This window comes from Mirounga leonina, unplaced genomic scaffold (assembly GCF_011800145.1).
Source record: "Mirounga leonina isolate KUSES-001 unplaced genomic scaffold, KU_Mleo_1.0 Mir_114, whole genome shotgun sequence".
In the NCBI taxonomy this organism is placed as follows: domain Eukaryota; kingdom Metazoa; phylum Chordata; class Mammalia; order Carnivora; family Phocidae; genus Mirounga; species Mirounga leonina.
Genome location: NW_023270265.1, coordinates 28,306,087 through 28,325,183, shown reverse-complemented (window position 1 = coordinate 28,325,183; position 19,097 = coordinate 28,306,087). Strand labels below are relative to the sequence as shown.

At 46.4% G+C, this 19,097-nt stretch overlaps 1 protein-coding gene across 2 annotated transcripts in view; it reads right to left on the bottom strand.

Moving 5' to 3' along the window:
* Positions 1–19,097, bottom strand: part of WBP1L (WW domain binding protein 1 like) — a 58,264-nt gene that overhangs the window by 4,091 nt on the left and 35,076 nt on the right. For both annotated transcript variants that reach the window (XM_035028184.1, XM_035028191.1), the window contains exons 2-3: positions 10,287–10,389; positions 954–1,115 (exon numbers count right to left, since the gene is read on the bottom strand). In XM_035028184.1, coding sequence (XP_034884075.1) covers positions 954–1,115; positions 10,287–10,389 — 265 coding nt within the window. The remainder of the gene's footprint in view (positions 1–953; positions 1,116–10,286; positions 10,390–19,097) is intronic.

Genomic DNA, 19,097 nt, shown 5'->3' with positions numbered 1-19,097 from the left:
ACTGTGTCCTCCGTCTGCGTCCCATAGGCCTCAGGGTCAGGGACCCTAATTTAAGACTTCCTGACCGCGTTTTTCTTGCCACCCTCCCACCCTTCCAGATGTATGGGCCATGAAAAGGGCCTTTTCCTGGGAGGTTAGAAATCTGAGGGGCCGGAGGTGGTCTAGAAAGACAAACTGAACCTCCTCCTGACTCAGATCAGGAGCAGGTGGGTTACCAGCGAAGGGTGAGGGGCCTGCCGACCGAGGCTTATTATCAACGTGCCAGGTAAGTTGGATTTTGAATGTGCTGAATGTCTCAAGGCAGAGATGGTCTGGTTTTAACAATAACTGCTAGCATTTATTGAGCACTTACTATATGCCAGGCACTGTGCTAAACACTTAACCCTTCTAGATGGGGAATTCCAGACCTGTGAGCACTTTATTCTGTAGAACACACTGTAGAATGGCTTTGGACAAGCTGGGCCTCCAGGGACCCTTTGAGGGTCATGGGTAAGGAACCCCCAAGGAAGTCAGGTGAATGTCCTCCAGTGAAGTTTCTTGGTTCTCAGAACGTCCCAGTGTTACCCCCCGACGTGCCCTCCCACGTGCCCCATTCGTGGCAGCCTTTGCTCAAGGGTATCACAGGGCACTAAGCAAAATGGGAGGATTTCAGGCCACAGCCATCTAAATCCTGATTCACGCACATCACACACCCTCTGACTACCTGCCTTAAGAAAATCATCTGCTAAAGGATCAGACACCCGGTCAGAACCCAGTCAGCGTGGGTCTGGAATGGCCCAGGGGCTCTAGGGCGCTGCATCCACAGCACCTGCTCCTCTCTGCTAAAGGTGAGTGCCCGCTTATCCCCATACCTGTGGGATTCTGCACTATGCTGGGCAAGGGGGCCCCCAGGGGCCCCCAGTCTGGGTCCTGGGCTCCCCAGGGTGGGGTTTGGTGGCTTGGGGTGTACGTACTGAAATAAAATGGCAGCGCTGAGTAATTGTGGGCTTCTCGGTAGGCGATCAGGTTGATCTCATGCTGCCGCTGCTGGGCCTGAAGGCGATGCTTGGCTCGGCGGTGGTGGCACACACAGCAGCAGCTCAGGATGATGATGATGGTCCACACCAGCCAGAACCCTGCGGCCAGGGAGGCAAGGCAGAGAGGCACACATGCACGGTGAACACCAGCTAGAGGGGCAGCCGTCCCAACAGGGGGTCCCCAGGCAGTGCCCACCTGGTCGAAGCCAGCACTCCCAGGCCTCACCTGGTGAATTCACATTTGGAACCCGTGTTCAGTTTCTGTCAGTGTTTGTGCCAGAGTGAAAGATGGGATGGGGAGGGCAGGAGGCCCCTCTCCAGCACCACTGGTGCTAGGTTTCGGGTGTGACGGGCATTAAATATGCTCACCTTTTAGGACAGCGTCCTCATCCTCTCTTAAGGGATCTCTGAGAAAAATGCTTCCAGCTTTCTTGTTACCCATCTCCCACCCCCACCCCCAAGCCCTGCTCAAGGCCTTAAAGCTGGTTCCCAGCCTCACTTCCTGCTGCTACACCAGGCTGCTCACCAAAAGCAAAGGGCCCCTCAAAATCCCAGCAGATCAGCAAATGCAAGGGGCCGCAGAGGGGCCGCCTGATAAGGGAATTCTTAGGGTTCTCTTGATATCACCAAAAAGATCATGGGCTCTTCTCTATCATGTTCACCAAAAAGATCATGGGCTCTTCTCTATCATGTACACTGGTATAATACAAGAGTCACTAAAGTTACAGGGGGAAAAATTCTAATTGCCTCAGGTCCATCTCTTCTCTAGAGAGTGTAAATGACTTCGTCTGCTCTTGATATAATCTGGTACAATTCCATCTCCTACAGTTGCAAATAACACTGCCACCTCCCTTTGGCCTGTGATTTCATTAGACTCAGGGCCATTAGCAGCCTCCCCTTCTTCCTTCTTGCTCCAGAGAGGGGTAGGTAAGGGAACAGGGGAGAAGGCCTATAGCCCTCTCTTCTCCAGGCAGATTATTCTTCTCATTTCCCACTATGTTCTTGGATCATACTCAGAGAATCTTGACAAACCCCAATAGAAGACCCCCTCTCCAATCTTCAGTTGTAAGCAGAAAATCCTTTACAGTTTTTTTTAAATCAATGAGCAATTTTGCTTTAAAAAAAAAGAATACTTTTTTCTCAATGAAAAACTTATCTGAGGAATAATTTTAAAGTGAGTTGTTATTAAGTGAGAAAAGATGATTGTTCATTTGTTCTCTATTCCTGAATAACTTCAATTTTTTTCCATTACCAATGCTACATGTATTTTTTATTACCTACTTGGCAATTATAAATTTGTGTTTAGAATCTAAGTATTTCCACGTGTCTCTTGTCAGAATGAGTTAAGATATTTTTTTTTTAAGATTTTATTTATTTATTTGAGAGAGAATGAGAGAGAGCACATGAGAGGGGGGAGGGTCAGAGGGAGAAGCAGACTCCCTGCCAAGCAGGGAGCCCGATGCGGGACTCGATCCAGGGACTCCAGGATCATGACCTGAGCCGAAGGCAGTCGCTTAACCAACTGAGCCACCCAGGCGCCCTAAGATAGTTTAAAAAAAAAAAAAAAAAAAAAGCCCCAGGGCGCCTGGCTGGCTCGGTCGGTAGAGCATGGGACTCTTGATCTTGGGGCTATGACTTCAAGCCCCACACTGGGTGTAAAACCTACCTAAAAAAACAAAACCACCTTTCCCCCACACAGACCCAATATGAATAAACCTCTGATTTTTGTTTTCTATTCGTGCCAGGATATAATATTCTAAAAGATCGTACTGACATTTAGGGTGTGGCCTCAGGCAATGGCTCTTTCTGTTCCCCAGGGGTGACCCTGCTGCATCTCCCCACAAAGCCACCTCTCCAGAGTGAGATGGGATGACAGGACAGCCGCCTGGCCCTCGGGGGCTGGCAACACCACTGGATGGCTCCTGACGGCTTTCAGCCCATGTCAGTGTGCAGTGGAACCTTCTGCTGAGGCCTGGCAACATGAGAAGAGGCGGAGGACAGTGGGCTGAGGATTTCGTCCCTTTATGCCCTGGCAGACGCTAGATCTCAGGGTTGTGGGTTTGAGACCCACGGAGGGTGCGGAGGCGACTTAATAGTATCTTGAAAAAAATAAATAATAAGATCTGCCCAAAGAACCTACACATAAGTTGAAGTCAGAAGTCTCCCTGTGGTCCTTCCCAGATTCACTGCGGACGTTTGCTTAATTCCACTTACATTTCTCCCCTACGGCTGCTGGCTGACTGAAGACCAGATAAATACTGTCACAGGAGCCTTCAGAAGTGGTATGAGGCCAGAAAGGAGCTCTGGGAGCGAAGTGGCTCCCTGATGCTGTCCCGTAAAATCCTCAGTGCCAGCCTCCTGGGGGGCGGGGGGCTGTGTTGGCGAGGCAGGCAGCACAGATAAGCACACTGCATTCTGCTCAGGGGCCCGGCTCCAGACGTATTTGAGAGTCCTGTCTAAGCGGTTCTGGACTAGCCACTCTTCCACATTACTGCCTTTCTCTCACTTGCCCAGCATAATCTCACAATCCTTTGTACTTCTGTGTTGTGTTCTAATTCTAAAAGCACATTCTCGCATGAGATAATTGCATCTGACTCGACTAGTTTTCACCTCCCAAGTCATTTTGTCAGTAGTTTCTTACCTAAAGGTAAACCAACTTTTAACCTTTATGCTGCAGTATGAATGATCTAGGGGCAATATTTCTTATTTTATAACATGATTTTCTTTTCTTTTTTTAATGTGTTGTTGTTGTTGTTTGTTTGTTTTTCTTGTTTTTAAGTAAACTCTACCCCCAACGTGGGGCTGAAACTCACAACCCAGGGATCAAGAGTCCCATTGCTCTCCCGACTGAGACAGCCAGGCAGGACTTTATTTTTTTAACATACGCTTTTAATAAGAAAAATCTCAGGTACTGGTTTTCATGTTGGCCACATATTTCTGGAACTTCATGGCCCCCTTATGATTGGGCAAGGCTTGGGGACTGGTTCTAACTAATGAACAAGTGCTGGAAGTGAATTCTGTCACTTAGAGGTCAGGACATCTCTTGTTATATGTAAGACCTTCCTTCCTTTAGTCCTCCTCCTGCCATGACAGTAACATTCCAGACAGTGACTTCAGAATAAGTCTGGCCTCAGGATGAAGAAGTGGGAACCAAGCCCCCAACCAACCTGCGATGGACATAGTGTGAGAAGTAAACATGTTGCTGTAGGCCACTAGGTTGGACTTTTTTGTTACTAAGCATGACCTATAGCCTATCCTGACTGACGCAGCATCTTTATAGGCTTTTCTGGGGAAAAGGATTGAAGCGTCCATCAGATTCTTAAAGGAATCCTTGATCCAGAAAAAAAGGCTGTGATCCACTGAACTGGAAGTATAATAGAAAAAGAGCTTTTTTTTTTTTTTTTAATTTTAAAGGAAAAACTAGGCAGGGCAGAAGGAGACTGGGGGAAGAAATGAATCAATTGGAACACACACCCTTGCCAAAACTGCCTTAGTCATATCTAAGAGAGCACCAAACAACTCACATGTTCATCAAAATTCCACCACCCTACTTCTTTTAACGTAGTACTATGGGTAGAAAAACTCTCCCTACTATGTACCAGTTGTATGATGTTATATTTATCTAGGTCTCAAACTGAGTTCTAATTTCTTCATTTCTTTTTAAGTTTTCTTTTTTTTTTTTTAAGATTTTATTTATTTATTTGAGAGAGAGAGAATGAGAGAGAACACAGGGGGGGGGTCAGAGGGAGAAGCAGACTCCCTGCCGAGCAGGGAGCCCGATGTGGGACTCGATCCAGGGATTCCAGGATCATGACCTGAGCCGAAGGCAGTCGCTTAAGCAACTGAGCCACCCAGGCGCCCTAAAGTTTTCATTTATTTATTTATATAATCTAACCTCTACACCCAAACTGGGGCTCAAACTCATGACCCTTCAATCAAGGGTCACATGCTCCTCCAACTGAGCCAGTCAGGTGCCCCTAATTTCTTCATTTCTTTTTTCTTTTTTCTTTTTTTTTTTTTTTAAGATTCTATTCATTTGTCAGAGAGAAAGAGTGCCGCTGAGCAAGGAGCCTGATGTGGGACTTGATCCCAGGACCCTGAGGTGATGACCTGAGCCGAAGGCAGACACTTAACCCACTGAGCCACCCAGGTGTCCGTAATTTCTTCATTTCTAATACAGTATGACAAAAGATTATTTGTGTGGATCAAAACTGACGGAAAACTAACTTGGAAGCAGAATGGGTCTAGTGGCAAGATGGAGTGTTAGCACAGGCCCAGAAAAGACCCTTAATGAGCGGGTCCCACTTGATGGAGTTAATGTGAGAAGGCAGAAGGCATTCCTGTCTGGCCCTCACAAAATGGACTCTCTTGGGAGCCATTTTAGTCAAAGTAATGTCCCACCAAGTTTAAAAGGAAGAATATCCAGACTAGTCCCTATGGAGTTGTACAAACTTTTGATCTTTTCATTAGATCTCACCAACAAGGAACTAAGTTTAAAAAAGAAAAACCTAATGAAAGAGACACACAAAAGCATGCCCTCCTCCCCAAACACACACCTACCCAGAGATTACATTCCCCAATGACAACTTTGAAAACTGTGACCTCATGGTGGGGAGCATTTGTCATGCTAAGCAAAACAGAAAACATGTTTTGAAAAACAATCACAGTCCAATGTAGGAACTGAGTCATGTGCCCCGAGCTCACTATAAACTTGGGAAAATACCACTCCCCAAATGGGCAGGAAATTCCTCATTAGGAAGCCAAAGCACACTGTAAATTAGCTCTCCTTCTACCCCACAGGATGGCGGGTGACCTCCCTGGCCACTTGTAGCTCTCAGCAGGAGCTCCTACCATAGCCACTATGGAAAAGGCCTGAATTTGGGCAAAGAAGACCTCGGAAGGCTTACAAGTTCATCTCAAAGACTGGACAAGTTTCGTAGAAGCACGACTGTAGTTACCAAAGAGAAGAGGCAGTGACCTGGGTTTAAATCACAGCTCACAAAACCACTGCCTAGCTTTGTGATCTTGGTCATTTTGCCCTCATCTGTAAAACGGGGAGAATAATGACCTACCTTACTAGTCATTGTGAGGACTAAACGAGTTAATACTCAGAACCAGGCCTGGCATATAATAAGTTCTCTAGATTGTTATTACCATCGTTGTTACAGGTGTGACAACAGATGGGAAGGGTTTTCTTTCCATTTCTCTTTTAATTCCCCCCAAAAGTACTCCATAAAAAAGCAAGGGTGAGGAACAAGTCCAAAGTCTGTTTCTAGGTTCTGTTCTTGGCTAAATTCATTGGAAAACCAGCCCGAGTGCTACTAATCAACCTGTCTTTGTCCAGAAGCCTGGACCTCTAGGAGCAGGGGTCCAATCTCGGCTTAGAAGAAGGCCCCAGCTTCCACTCTCTACTCTGCTAAGGGTGGCAAATACTCCGGGCTTCCATTATGAGCAGTTCAACAATGGACATCTTAAGATAAACTAAAAAGAAAAAGAGGTGAGAAACAAGCTGGGCAGTCTTAAATGAATTTGGTCATAGTCTGTTTCATGTCACCTCTGGGGAATTCCACTGCCCAGAAACACTCCCTTCTCCCCAACTAAAGCCCAAACAAGGGAAAACTGATGCCCGAGTGAAGGTCCCTCAAATTATCTCAGGAGCAGAAATTCCCAGCTCCGACCTCTCCCTGGACAATGTAGCATGGTGAGTGGAAAGAGTCCTGGGATGACAATCGGGAGATCCATGTTCAGGATCTTTGGCCTTGAGCATATTGGTAGCCTCTCTCGATTTTGGTTTTCTTCTTTGCTCTGCCTGTTCCATGAAGGGCATCCTCAGATGGAAATTAAACATGCACAAGAGACCCTCCACAACCGGGGCCCATCACCCCTCCAGTCCGGCACACAGAGTTCTGGAGGGGGTTGCTTTGGAGTGAGGCATACTGACCCTACCAGTCAGCTGCATCCAGCTGAACAGTTCCTTCACACCCCAGGTCCTGACACATGGGGGTGATATATATACCTCGCAGGTTTGTTCTTGGGGAGAAAGGAGACTATGTGCATGAAGATCTTCCTCGGTGTCTCGCATGTAGCAGAGTTCCAAGCACATTAGCACCCTCATCTCCAATTCCTTCCCAGACACGCCCCACAGCCCCTGGGGAAAGGTCAACAACGTCACGCATACTCTGTCCTTTCCCATGGGGCCCTGGCCTATGGCATTCGCCTGCCTGAGAAACCATTTCACCCTTCTTCCTGTGTTTAAATCCTATCCACCCTTTAGGGCCCACTTCAAATGCCACCTCTTCCATGTAGCCTGTCTGAACCCTGCCTAGCCAAAGTTCTGGCACATACATTCCACTCTCTACTTTGTCTCACCAGTGGGGCATCTTGTCTTATCTCCTCTCTCTGCTAGGAGATTCCCTGTTGACGGCAAGGATTATGTCTCCCTACGGTTACTAACCCAGAAGAGTCTCAGCCTCAAGTAGGAGTTTGTCACAACTGCAAATTCTCAGGTCGACCTCAGACCTATTGAATAAAAAACTGGGAGTAGGGTTCAGAGATCCATGTTTTAATAAGCCCTCCAGAAATTCGGAGGCTTGCCAAATTTTGAGAACCACTGGATTAAAGGTTTACTGAATGAATAAATGACTGAATAATGAATTAAAGTACAAGGGCCATGAAAACGCATGGGATAATAGTAATGATGATGACCAGCTCTGACAGCCTTAGTAGTAAAACAGGACCTTTGCTTCTCATCTGACGCAGGCCCCGTGATGACTACTGCATCAGTTATGACTGAAAAGACATGGAGAAAAGGAGTCTGTAAGTGGGGTGTGTGTGTGTGTGTGTGTTTGTGAGAGAGAGAGAGAAACAGTCTTCAGCCCACAGGAAGACTCAGCTCCATAGACATGAACAGGTTGGTGGAAATGGCATTTTTTGCTTTTTTCCCCTGAGGCCTTCTCCGTAGGCAACTATGGTTAAAGAGGTACTCTGTCTGACAGAAACTCTGCCAAGAATTTTCTGGCTGAAACTTCTTTCCTTCCAAAGGAAAGAGGCAAAAAGAATAGCACAAAGCCCATTATTTTCACATGTCAGGCAAAGTTTAGAGACAATTAGAGGGAACAGGATTCAAAGTGACCAAAAATGCAGTTTTGATTAAGAACTGAAGGGGCTCATCCCAACACTCATCTTCCCTTCTATCCACACATCAGGCGGAGGCCAGGACCCTGATAAGGAGGAAAACGCAAGAATTCTGAGGGGGGTGGAACACTCGCTGGGCACCTCCTGACCAAGAAGCCATTTCTGGGCACCAGTGAGGACAGTTTTGCTTTGACAATCTCCATCCCTCCAGAACTTGGAAAGCATGGGGCAACTCATAGGATGGTGAGTCTTTTCTTCCCATCCAGACTCTGGTCACTGACCATAACTGGAGAGATAATCAGCCACTCAGCAGCAACTCCTCTGGCTTTCTTTAAGCCCTTGGGGTGAAGTGCCTGGTTCCCAGGCCACCTCCCTGCCATCTGGGTCTCCCTGTCCCCGCTGCCCCACCCCCTACCCCCCGCCCCGGCGACAGTGACCCAATTCTGGTGGCTACTGGGCCTGCTCTGCCAAAAGCCCAGGAGGCTCTGTCAATCTGAGACGAGACCATCCGCAACCCCAAGTCTCTCCACAACTGATGCCGCCTGGGCCGGGCCCCGGAAAAACCAACCGCAGCTCTGTGGCTTTTTGGCAGCCCAGCTTCAACTTTTGTATTAACAAGGGGTGGGAGGGAGAATTGGAGCCCTGTTGTTATCTGCATTTTAAAACATTTAAACACGGTCTGTTCACCTGCTTGGCACTTTGTGTTCTCTAGTAAGTCCCTCCACCCCATCCCTTCTAAAATAGCAACAATCCTGGGTCCGCCTTTGCTATTGCTTATATTCACAGAGGACTGGTGCAGACACCCCAAGCCCCGTCCTCTCCTTACGAAGGGACTATGCACTTGGCTGCCCCTGGGATTCCTCAGAACAGCAGACGAGCCAGTCCTCAGTCCTCGAAAGGGAAGAATAAGAGGAGAGGTCCTGTTTGGAGGAACCACTCCCACTGGCTATAAGATACATTTACATTTAGAGGGAGAGACTGCCCAGCCAGGAGTCTAATTTCCTTTCAGTACCAAACAATAGCCCTTCTAGCTGCCTTCTGACCACATCACCAATGCGGGGGGAGTGGGGAGATCAGAGAAGGGGAGAAAGGACAAGGGTGACGGGGGCAGGAAAGGCCTGCTTTGACAAACCAGCCCAGTTTGTTTCCAAATGGAGGGAGTGATGGGGGCTTAGAACTATCTGGGGAAACAGGCTACCATTTCTCCTCTCTACAGACAGTTGTGAACCAGCGTGCTGCTGGTCACCTGGGGACTCTCTGCCCTAAGGACTCTCCTGTCCTCCCGTTCTTTGTCCAGCAGCATCCTGTAGTGTCTCATCAGAGCTTCGAGAAGACTGAAGTGCAACCCTTGAACCTGGCTAGGTCCCTGAAGATTGTGCCAATGTCACCACCCTTGTGCAAGTCTGAAGGTACAAGTTCATGGCCTCAACCAAACCAGTGGCGAGATGAGGACTGTTTCCACGCAGCAATTAGCTGAGAGTTAACAGGGGAGATGGACCAGAGAAGCAAGCCTCCAGACATTTCAGCTTGAGAACTGGGAAAGAAACAGGGGGGGCTAAACCTCTAGACTCCCTCGCTCTGGGAGGGCTCCACGAGCAGGGGCCTAAGGGAAGGCGATCCCTTTGACAGGGACCAGACACAGAGGCAGCTCCTTGATGCTCTGTGGGGAATTCTGGAAGCCGTTAAGGTTTTCACAAGAAAATGGCATTACAGCTCTCCACAAAGCCTAGCCTGGCATTCACAGCGGCGTGGCTGCTGTAACCTCTCTTTGCAAAGACAGCAAGGCCTGGGTGTCCGGCGGGTCACGGAAGGATGTGAGTTGTCACTGCTCAGCACATACTAGAGGGGGCATCAGAGAGAAGCCCAGGTGGGAGCTTCCTCAGCAGACCTGGTAACCACGGCCTCTTCAGAAGGCTCAGACCTTATTCTCTAGTCGTCAGCCCTTGGTGCCTGAAGAGCACCAGACCACTCCTCCTCTACAGAGGAGTGCTTCTGGAACCCAGCAACAGATTCTACTCACAACACTGCCCCCGGGAGAATGAGAAAAGGTGCCCAGCCCACTGCTTCCCAACGGGCGGAGACAGTAACCAGGAGGACCCTGGGGTGCCAGCGACCCCCCGGAGGGCAAGGACTTACACCAGAGTTCATAGTAGTAGTTGCAGCACTGAGACTGTCCACAGCAGTGTCCTGTGTCACAGATGTAGCTTTGATTGTTGGTACCCACACAGGTTTCCTTATCCTAAAAAAGAAAAAAAAAATTTAGCATATGAAATTACAGCTTTTAAAGATTTTATTTATTTATTTGAGAGAGAGAGGGGCAGAGGGAGAAGGGTAGAGAGGGGGGAGGGGCAGAGGGAGAAGCAGACTCCCTGCCGAGCAGGGAGCGCGATGCGGGACTCGATCCAGGGACTCCAGGATCATGACCTGAGCCGAAGGCAGTCGCTTAACCAACTGAGCCACCCAGGCGCCCTGAAATTACAGCTTTTAAATGCCACTTTTCTTCTCATCCCCTTCTTCCTGGTTGTCTGCCCATCCTCCACCAAGACGGTCTAGATCAATGTTCATTCCGTGAAGAAAAAAAAAATTAGAACCCACAACAGCAGCAGACTGAAGAAAAAAACAAAGGTTTATGAAAGGGGGAAGAGGATTCGGCACACAAAGCCGACTGGTAAAGAGCGAAGTTTTCCTCAGAAAGGAAACGGATGCCCCACTTTCTTTATGTCCAAGCAGAAACACTTCATGTTCCAGTGTTACACTCAGCTGGTAAAAAGATGATGGTTCTCGTGTAATTAGCAGTACTTTTTAAATAAAACCGGCTTTTCTGTGAAAGTTCCTGGAACCAATTAATGCAGTACATATTCTAGGATCAGCACTGAGTCCAGTCATTCTGTCCTTCAAAACACACACTGCTCAAGGTTAATTACAGGGTGATTCCAAAGAGGGCCAAGTTAACTTGCCACTAAAATTCTTCACTCTTAAGAAAAGGGGTTACCGGGCGCCTGAGTGGCTCAGTTGGTTAAGCAACTGCCTTCGGCTCAGGTCATGGTCCTGGAGTCCCGGGATCGAGTCCCACATCAGGCTCCCTGCTCAGCAGGGAGTCTGCTTCTCCCTCTGACCTTCCTCCCTCTCATGCTCTCTCTCATTCTCTCTCTCGCAAATAAAAAAAAAAAAATTTTTTTTTAAAAAAAGAAAAGGGGTTACCTGCCCAGCTGACCTCATCCAGTTTCAATGTGCTAGATAATTTTTTGCTTATCAAATGATCTCTTAATGATCTTGACTGGACCTAGGATTCACACTGTGCCTTGTCAGGGACAAGTTCCAGAAAGGGCACTGCTGAGTAACAACCCCGAAGTGTGCCAAATTCTATTCAGAGCCCTGGTGGATGGGGATGGAGTGAAGACGGTTTTTTGACATTTCACATTTAAGATATGAAAGACCCCCACCAGCCAACCTGAACTTCAGCCCCACATGTACTGTGGACCCCACCACACATATGCTGAGACCTCTAAGTCTCAGGTGCTCCATGTGGCTTTCAACGTTTATTCTAAACAAGTAACACATCCATTTACTGGACACACTGTCTTTGTGCCAAGCACTGTGTTGGGTATGTGGGATACAAAGATGAATAAGACATTGTCCCCATCCTCAAGAAGCTCGGGGTTAAGAAGGAAAAAAAAAAAATCCAAAAACAAAAAAACCCTGCTCAGCAGAGAAACTAAAACCACAGTATTGTATTTGCTGCTACTCAGGCTGACCCTGCCCACAGCATACATCCGGGCGGATGCCTGCCAGTGGAAACTTAAGTCACACGGTCAGTTCCTCCTCTCCTGGCCTTGCTCTACACTACACTGTCTACTTGGCCAAGGGTATAAACAAGGCACTCCGGCAACCGGCCACAGGGCTAAGGCTGGGTAGAGACCGTTCAGGTGCCTGACGTCACAGGGACAGGGCACAGCTAAAGACCAGATCCCGGGCTCAGTGCAGGTCTCTGCCACCAGAGGCTCAGGCATTTCCTGGTCTTTAAGAGCCTTATGGCCTTGTGTAAAGGGGTTTGAGAAGAAGGAAACATGGGAAAGGCATTGGAAAGCTCTGACAGTGAGGGTTTCACAACATCACCAACAGAGTTCTTCCCACCTCTGCCTCTTCCCACGTCCACCGTAAGCACAATGGAGGCGGGGGGGTGGGGGGTGTCCAGTCGGAGGTCTCCTCGGAGGCCTGGTGCACGAGAAGGCAGATCTGGGCTCACTTCTTTTGCTAGAACACACCCTCCCTGACTTCAAAACAAAATGCTGCTTTCATAAGGACATCAAAAAGTTTCTCCCAAGTTTACCAGGCCCCAAAATGCCATTCTTCTGGCACTGGCTCGCAAGACCACAGTTCAAAGTGTCCACATAGTTTCTAAAAGGGGCTGTGCTGCCTACAACTCCAACACATGAAAGAATCCAGTGACAGTTCTGCCTCGGGAAAATTCGCCAGATGAGGTCCAGGCTCTGAACACAAGGCAGCCAACTGGTCCTAAGTGTGGCATGGAACGGAACGCATTTGAAATCTAAACAAGTGGTATCCTCATGACCTACTGGTGTCGGCTTTTCTCTTGGCTTTTCTATCCCCCGACACAGGAAGCCTGGTCTAAACAGGACCCCGCTCTTTTTTCCTGCTCTGCCTCCACCTTCCTAGGGAGAGCCGAACTCTAGAAGCATCATTTAATCCAGTGTTCCTCAAACACTTTCTACCCAGTAGATCTTGACCCCTGTTCTCCTTCCCCTGCCCCCCGACAGAGTTTGCAGGCTGCCTGGGATGGTCTTGGTGATGGAAACTGTCGTTCTCTGCCACAGGAGGAAGGAGAGCGGGTGGGTGGTTAAGGAAGACAAGAAATGGGCTCCTGCACCTTTAGCAAGGAAGAAATGGAGGAGCAGGAGGGTACGTGAGATGGGGAGTCCCAAGGTAAGTTCCTCCAGAAACCTGCTGGTAGGAAAGGAAAATCCCGGAGCCTAGGGTTTGGCCCTGGCTCTCTTGGGTTTGGTCTTCATTCTGGAGGACCAGGACATGGACACAGGGGCTCTAGGAGGAGTTAAAGATGCTCTCCAATGTCTCCTTCAACCCTAAGTCTTTATTAGCCTACCCACTTCCCATCCCCTCCCACAGCGGCCTTGAGTCAACACAAGGGCTCCTGAAATCTGTCTCCTCTCATTCAAAGAGATAGCAAAGAATAGCAGTGTGCAAATGCTGCCTGGTGCTCTTCCAGCCTTCCCTATACAAGGAGCCTAATCATGGATTACCTGGAGGACTCCCAGAGACCTGTGAGGAAGACACGGTTAAGAGGCAGGCAGATCTGGGTCTAAAGCACAGCTCTTATACTGGGCTTATTAATTAACTGTGCAACCTTGGGTAAGTTACTTAACTTCTCTGAGCTCTTAATATCAATGTTACTCTGTGAGCCATTATTACTGGGCATGAAAGACCATCTAAACGGCACTCTGCATTCACTTAGAACTACTTCGCAAGAGTGAAGTTCACCGGCAACGTGGGTTGCTCCAGACTCATGAAGAACAGAAAAAGCAACCGGAGAGAATGCAGTGGATAAAGTTCAAATATGAAAAATTCTCAACACCTTTTATGATGAAGATTATTCTCTGCCTTGCTTCCAAGCATCTTCAAGCACTTTACACATATTATGTTGTTCAGGCCAAGTCTTAAGGAGTGGGCAATAAATATCCCTCCCATTCCCTCTCTCCAGAGAGTGAACCAAAGAATGAATTGTGCTCTCCCTATGGGCAGGAGCTCTGTCTCCTCACCTACCTAACCCATTCCCAATATGAGCACAGGGCTTGGCGCATAACAGTTTGCTTAAAAAAACATCGGCTATTTAACCTGGGGTGAATAATATAGCTAATGTGGACTGAGCACCTGCTATGTGCCAGGCATGTTCTAAATGCCTTACACGTATTCCTTAATCTTAACTTGAAAGCAACTTATGAAGTGAGTAGTATCAGGAAATTGAGGCCAAGAGAGGCTGAGTAACTTGCCTAAGGTCACACAGCTAGGGAGTGGTTCAATCTCTTTCATTTGGCCCCAGAGCCTAAGGTTTTTAAAACTAGTAAGCTTTAGCTGCCTTGGATGAGGTTATACTTCTTCAGTTGCTTTTCATACGTCAGTTGCTTAAATAAACCCACTGAAAGCCCCAAACCAAACAAAATCAACATTTTTGTCTTTGAAGGAAAAAATAAGGACCCTGCCCTTGTGGAGCTCTTTGACTTTGGGAAGAGGATACTTCATCTTCTACTGGACAGCGAGGAGGGGCAACATGCTCAGGGCTCCTCCCTTTTTTGCTTGAAATGTTGTTTCTTCGTATACTGATTTTTTGAAAAGCAGAATGCTGTTTCATCCCAATGTGGAATGTGGGACCTTCATTCCTTCCTTCAGCATTTACTGAGTACCTGCCCTGTACCAGCAATAAACTGGATGGGGAACACAATGGGCAAATGGTCAAAATGGTCATGCTCTCTGTCCTCGTGGAGCTTGCAGTCTAGTGAAAGATCATAAAGTAATCACACAGACGGAAGTACAACTAGCAAGAGAAAAATATATGATTTGGTAAGAGTTTACAAGAGATAAGACCTAGGAGTTAGTCATGAAGGTCCAGACAGCTTCTGTGACAAAGGTAAGCTTGAACGGAGATTGCCAAGATGGTTAGAAAATTAGTAACCAGGGAAGAGGGATGGGGAGAACATTCTAGGCAAAGGAGATGGTACAAGCAAAGCCCTTTAACTAAAAGGAGATGGTTGAAGAAGTAGGTAGAGAAGTTAGGTAAGTGGGGACCAGACTGTGCAGGGAGGTGACGAGATCAGATTTGCATTTTAAAGATAGCTCCTTCCCAGTCATTTTTTCATTTGCACAAAACTGCATAGCCAAAAAATTGCTAGAAATGTAGAACTTGTCATGAAGAAACCGTGTGAATAACACATGCTCTCATGCTGAGGTCTCTCATCTCAGGAATGACCGTGGCAATGACCGTCAGCATCCTCGTTTGTTACAGGTATGTGTCTTCAGCCCAGATTTCACAGTGACGGGCTCCCGAGATACAGGGCACACATGGTCCTCAAACAAAAAGCACAGGCACAAAGAAGAATCAAGCAAGACCAACACTGAATTGGAAAGAACATTTTTACAACGGAAAAGGATGAATAGTATACCTTCTGCACATATGCAAAAAATCATCTCATCTCTTTTGTGGCAACATAAACTGTGGGACTAACAACACTTTCCTCAACAGTTTCCATCTCTTATAGTTGCTGTTCTCAGCTAAGCCACTGTAAAGGTCAATTAATCAGCATTAGGAACTTTCCAAGCGCCAGCATAGAGAGAGACGCTAGGCAGTAATGGTTCCCCAAGGATGGTTTTAATCTGCCAGTTTATGGGTTGGAAAACCCTACTAGTAACTGGCAACAGCACCTTCAGGTCCTTAGGAAAGCACCAAAGTTTTAGAGTATAAAAGTAAAAAATAGGAAAATTGAAATCGTTCACAGGTGTTAAAGCATAGGACACAGTCTCGGCTGCTGGATATGAATGAATTTAGAGCACTACTTCGGGCTTTCCCTCCAGGGAGAAGGAAGAGTTTCTTTTCCTTTCCTTTTCTTTTTTTTTAAAGATTTTATTTCTTTAGGGGCGCCTGGGTGGCTCAGTCGTTAAGCAACTGCCTTCGGCTCAGGTCATGATCCCAGGGTCCTGGGACCGAGTCCCACATCGGGCTCCCTGCTCAGCGGGAAGCCTGCTTCTCCCTCTCCCACTCCCCCTGCTTGTGTTCCTGCTCTTGCTATCTCCCTGTCAAATAAAGAAATAAAATCTTAAAAAAAAAAAAAAAGATTTTATTTCTTTATTCGAGAGAGAGAAAGTGAGTGAGAGAGAGAGAGAAAGAGCATGAGCCGGGGGAGGGGCAGAGGGAGAAGCAGACTCCCCACCAAGCAGGGAGCCCGACGTGGGGCTCAGATCCCAGGACCCTGGGATCATGACCCGCGCCAAAGGCAGACGCTTAACCAACTGAGCCACCCAGATGCCCCGAGAAGGAACAGTTTCTAATCAAAATGTCCAATTCCACAAATCAAAGAACACATACATATTGATATCCCTCCCCATGTGCCAGGCACTGTGCTGGATAGTATAGCTACAGCAATGAGCAAGAGATTCTGGGGGAAGAGGTCCCGCTGTGGCAAGAGAGCTAGGTTGGTAACTTTAAAAATTCTTCTCTGCCAAAACTCCTAGAAATAGTGGCTATATAACAATATCCTTTTAATTACACAGCTGAGCTAGCAAGAAAGTAAGGAAGATCCTCAGGGGTCAAAAATGTTGGGGGGAACTAAAAAGTACAGTGGTAAATGAGGTCAGGCCTTTTCAGTTGCCCTGGAAAAGGAGGCTGTTTATTGCTCTTGGGCCTACCTGAAAACAGGAAATTGAAAATGAGCCCCAATATACAATGAGGACCCTCAAAAAGACAGAGCAGACTAGGAAAAAATTAGCCTATTGGCACACAGTGACAATAAGAAAGCTCTGAACTGGGGCGCCTGAGTGGCTGTCGTTAAGCGTCTGTCTTCGGCTCAGGTCATGATCCCAGGGTCCTGGGATCGAGCCCCGCATCGGGCTCCCTGCTCCGCAGGAAGCCTGCTTCTCCCTCTCCCATTCCCTCTGCTTGTGTTCCCTCTTTCGCTGTGTCGCTCTCTGTCAAATAAATAAATAAAATCTTTAAAAAAAAAAAAAAGAAAGCTCTGAACTGAGAGGAAAAAAGCATCTGCTTTAATAATCTGTAACCACAGGTCTTTCCATAAGCTAATTTGAGATCTGAACTGAAAATCCCCAAGGCAAAAATTGAACACAAAAAGTGGTTTCAGGCTTACAATAACCCTGTGACATTTGGCAAAAGAAATACAAAACTCCGAGACCTACCCTCAATCAGGGTATGATTCCCATAAATAAAGCTCTGTTGAAGATGAACTCACAACAGAAAATACAAAAACTTATGCAGAAGTAAGCCATCGCAAACAAGACTTGGGAAATTCAACAATAAGACTCTCAGAAAAAAATTAATAAAACGATCAGATAAGCTATAATATATAAGCATGTTTCAAATTATTGAAACCAAAAAGAAAGAATGAAAAACATGAGAAATGAACATACTGAAGAAAACAGTGACTGAGCAGACTGGGGGAAAAAAATAAAAGGTACAGAAAAATAATTATTGAAATTTAGAAACTCAACAGATTGATTACACAGAGATCAGACCAAGTTAAAGAGAGAATTAGTGAACTCGGACACAGATCTGAGAAAATTACCCAGCAAAGGGCTTCCACCAATTAAAAGTCACCATGGAAATGGAAAATGAGAATAAGAAGCTTGAGAAGAAGAATATAGAGGAGATATGATAAAGAGATAACTGAAAAATTCCCACAGTTGATTAAAGATATGGAATTTTCAGACAATAATAAACTCATACAGGGGCACACTGTTTGGAACTACAGAACAACAACGACAAAAAGATCCTAAACATGTTCAAGTGGGGAAGACTGAAAATTAACATTAAATTAGAATTTAAAATAGTAATAATCTCCATGAGGATATAAAACAGGTAACAGGACAAAAGGTTTTAGATGGGGCAATCAGGAAAGGCCTCCCTGGGAAGGGGACAGCTAAGTTGAGCCCTGAATGATGAGAAGGGCCCAGATGAAGAAGACCTCTGGGAACAATGTTCCAGGCAGAGGAAATGTCAAGTACATGCAAAGACACCGATGCAGGAATGAGCTTGTTGTGCTCAAGGAAAAGAAAGAAGGCTAGTGTGACTGAGTACAGTGAATCTCAGGGAGAGAAGTGTGAAAAGAATAACTGAGAATTTGGGAAGAGGCCATGCCTCGTATGCCCTGCACAACAGTTAAAATACCATAGCTTATAAATTCATCGTTGGCTATAATGTTGCTGGATATATGAGTAATATCAAAATATTTTTGCAATTCTTATGATTACTTTTCAACTTGGGACTCCCCCACCCCTTTTTTTGTCTCCCTGCTTTGTGACTGCTACTACAGAGTAACAAAATCAAATTTCCTTCCAGTCTTGAACCAGGAATGGCTTTCTAGAAAGTAGACCAAATTCTAGCACTATACATCTACTGAACCAGAGTTCTATCTGATTTTGATAATACTCTATAACCAAAGGGCAACAGAGTCTTCATAAACAAGGCAGATTTGAAATGGCTAAATGAGAAAAGATAGCAAGCAACTTTAACTTAGAATTAGCTATTTTTATTCTATCTTAGAGTCTTCGAATTCTGAAAATGCAGCACTTTCAGGCCCACGTCCTTAAAAAAAAAAGATTTGTAGGTGATCATAAAAAACACTCTTTAAAGTTTTGTGGATTTACACCTATATTTTACAGTAAGGGGCGCCTGGGTGGCCCGGTCGATTAGGTGTCTACTTTCCACTCAGGTCATGATCCCAGGGTGCTGGGATCAAGCCCCACATAGGGCTCCCTGCTCAGTGGGGGGTCTGGTTCTCCCTTTCCCTCTGCTGCTTCCCCTGCTTGTGCTCTCTCGCTTGCTCTCTCTCTGTGTCAAATAAATAAATAAAATCTTTAAAAAAAAAAGTTAATACCAATTTTTTCCTAATACTAATGATTTTAAGCTGTTTGAAGAGCTGAGGGAAATAAGTAGAATCATTCAAGGGCACACATTTTCAATTGGATGTAAAGAGATTACAGAAGAGTTGGGGGATGAAGGAAAGTAAACTCAGGCAGAGGAATGATCCAGTAGGAGTCCTGACCTATTGTTTCCTACAGGTTAGTCTAATCTCCCTTTTTTTCTTTTATGATAGGGCATGTCACGTACTACTTTTGTATCCTTCACAATATGAACTATACATGACAATTACTCCTTTAATCTTTCCTACCTAAAAGAGCTCCGTTTCA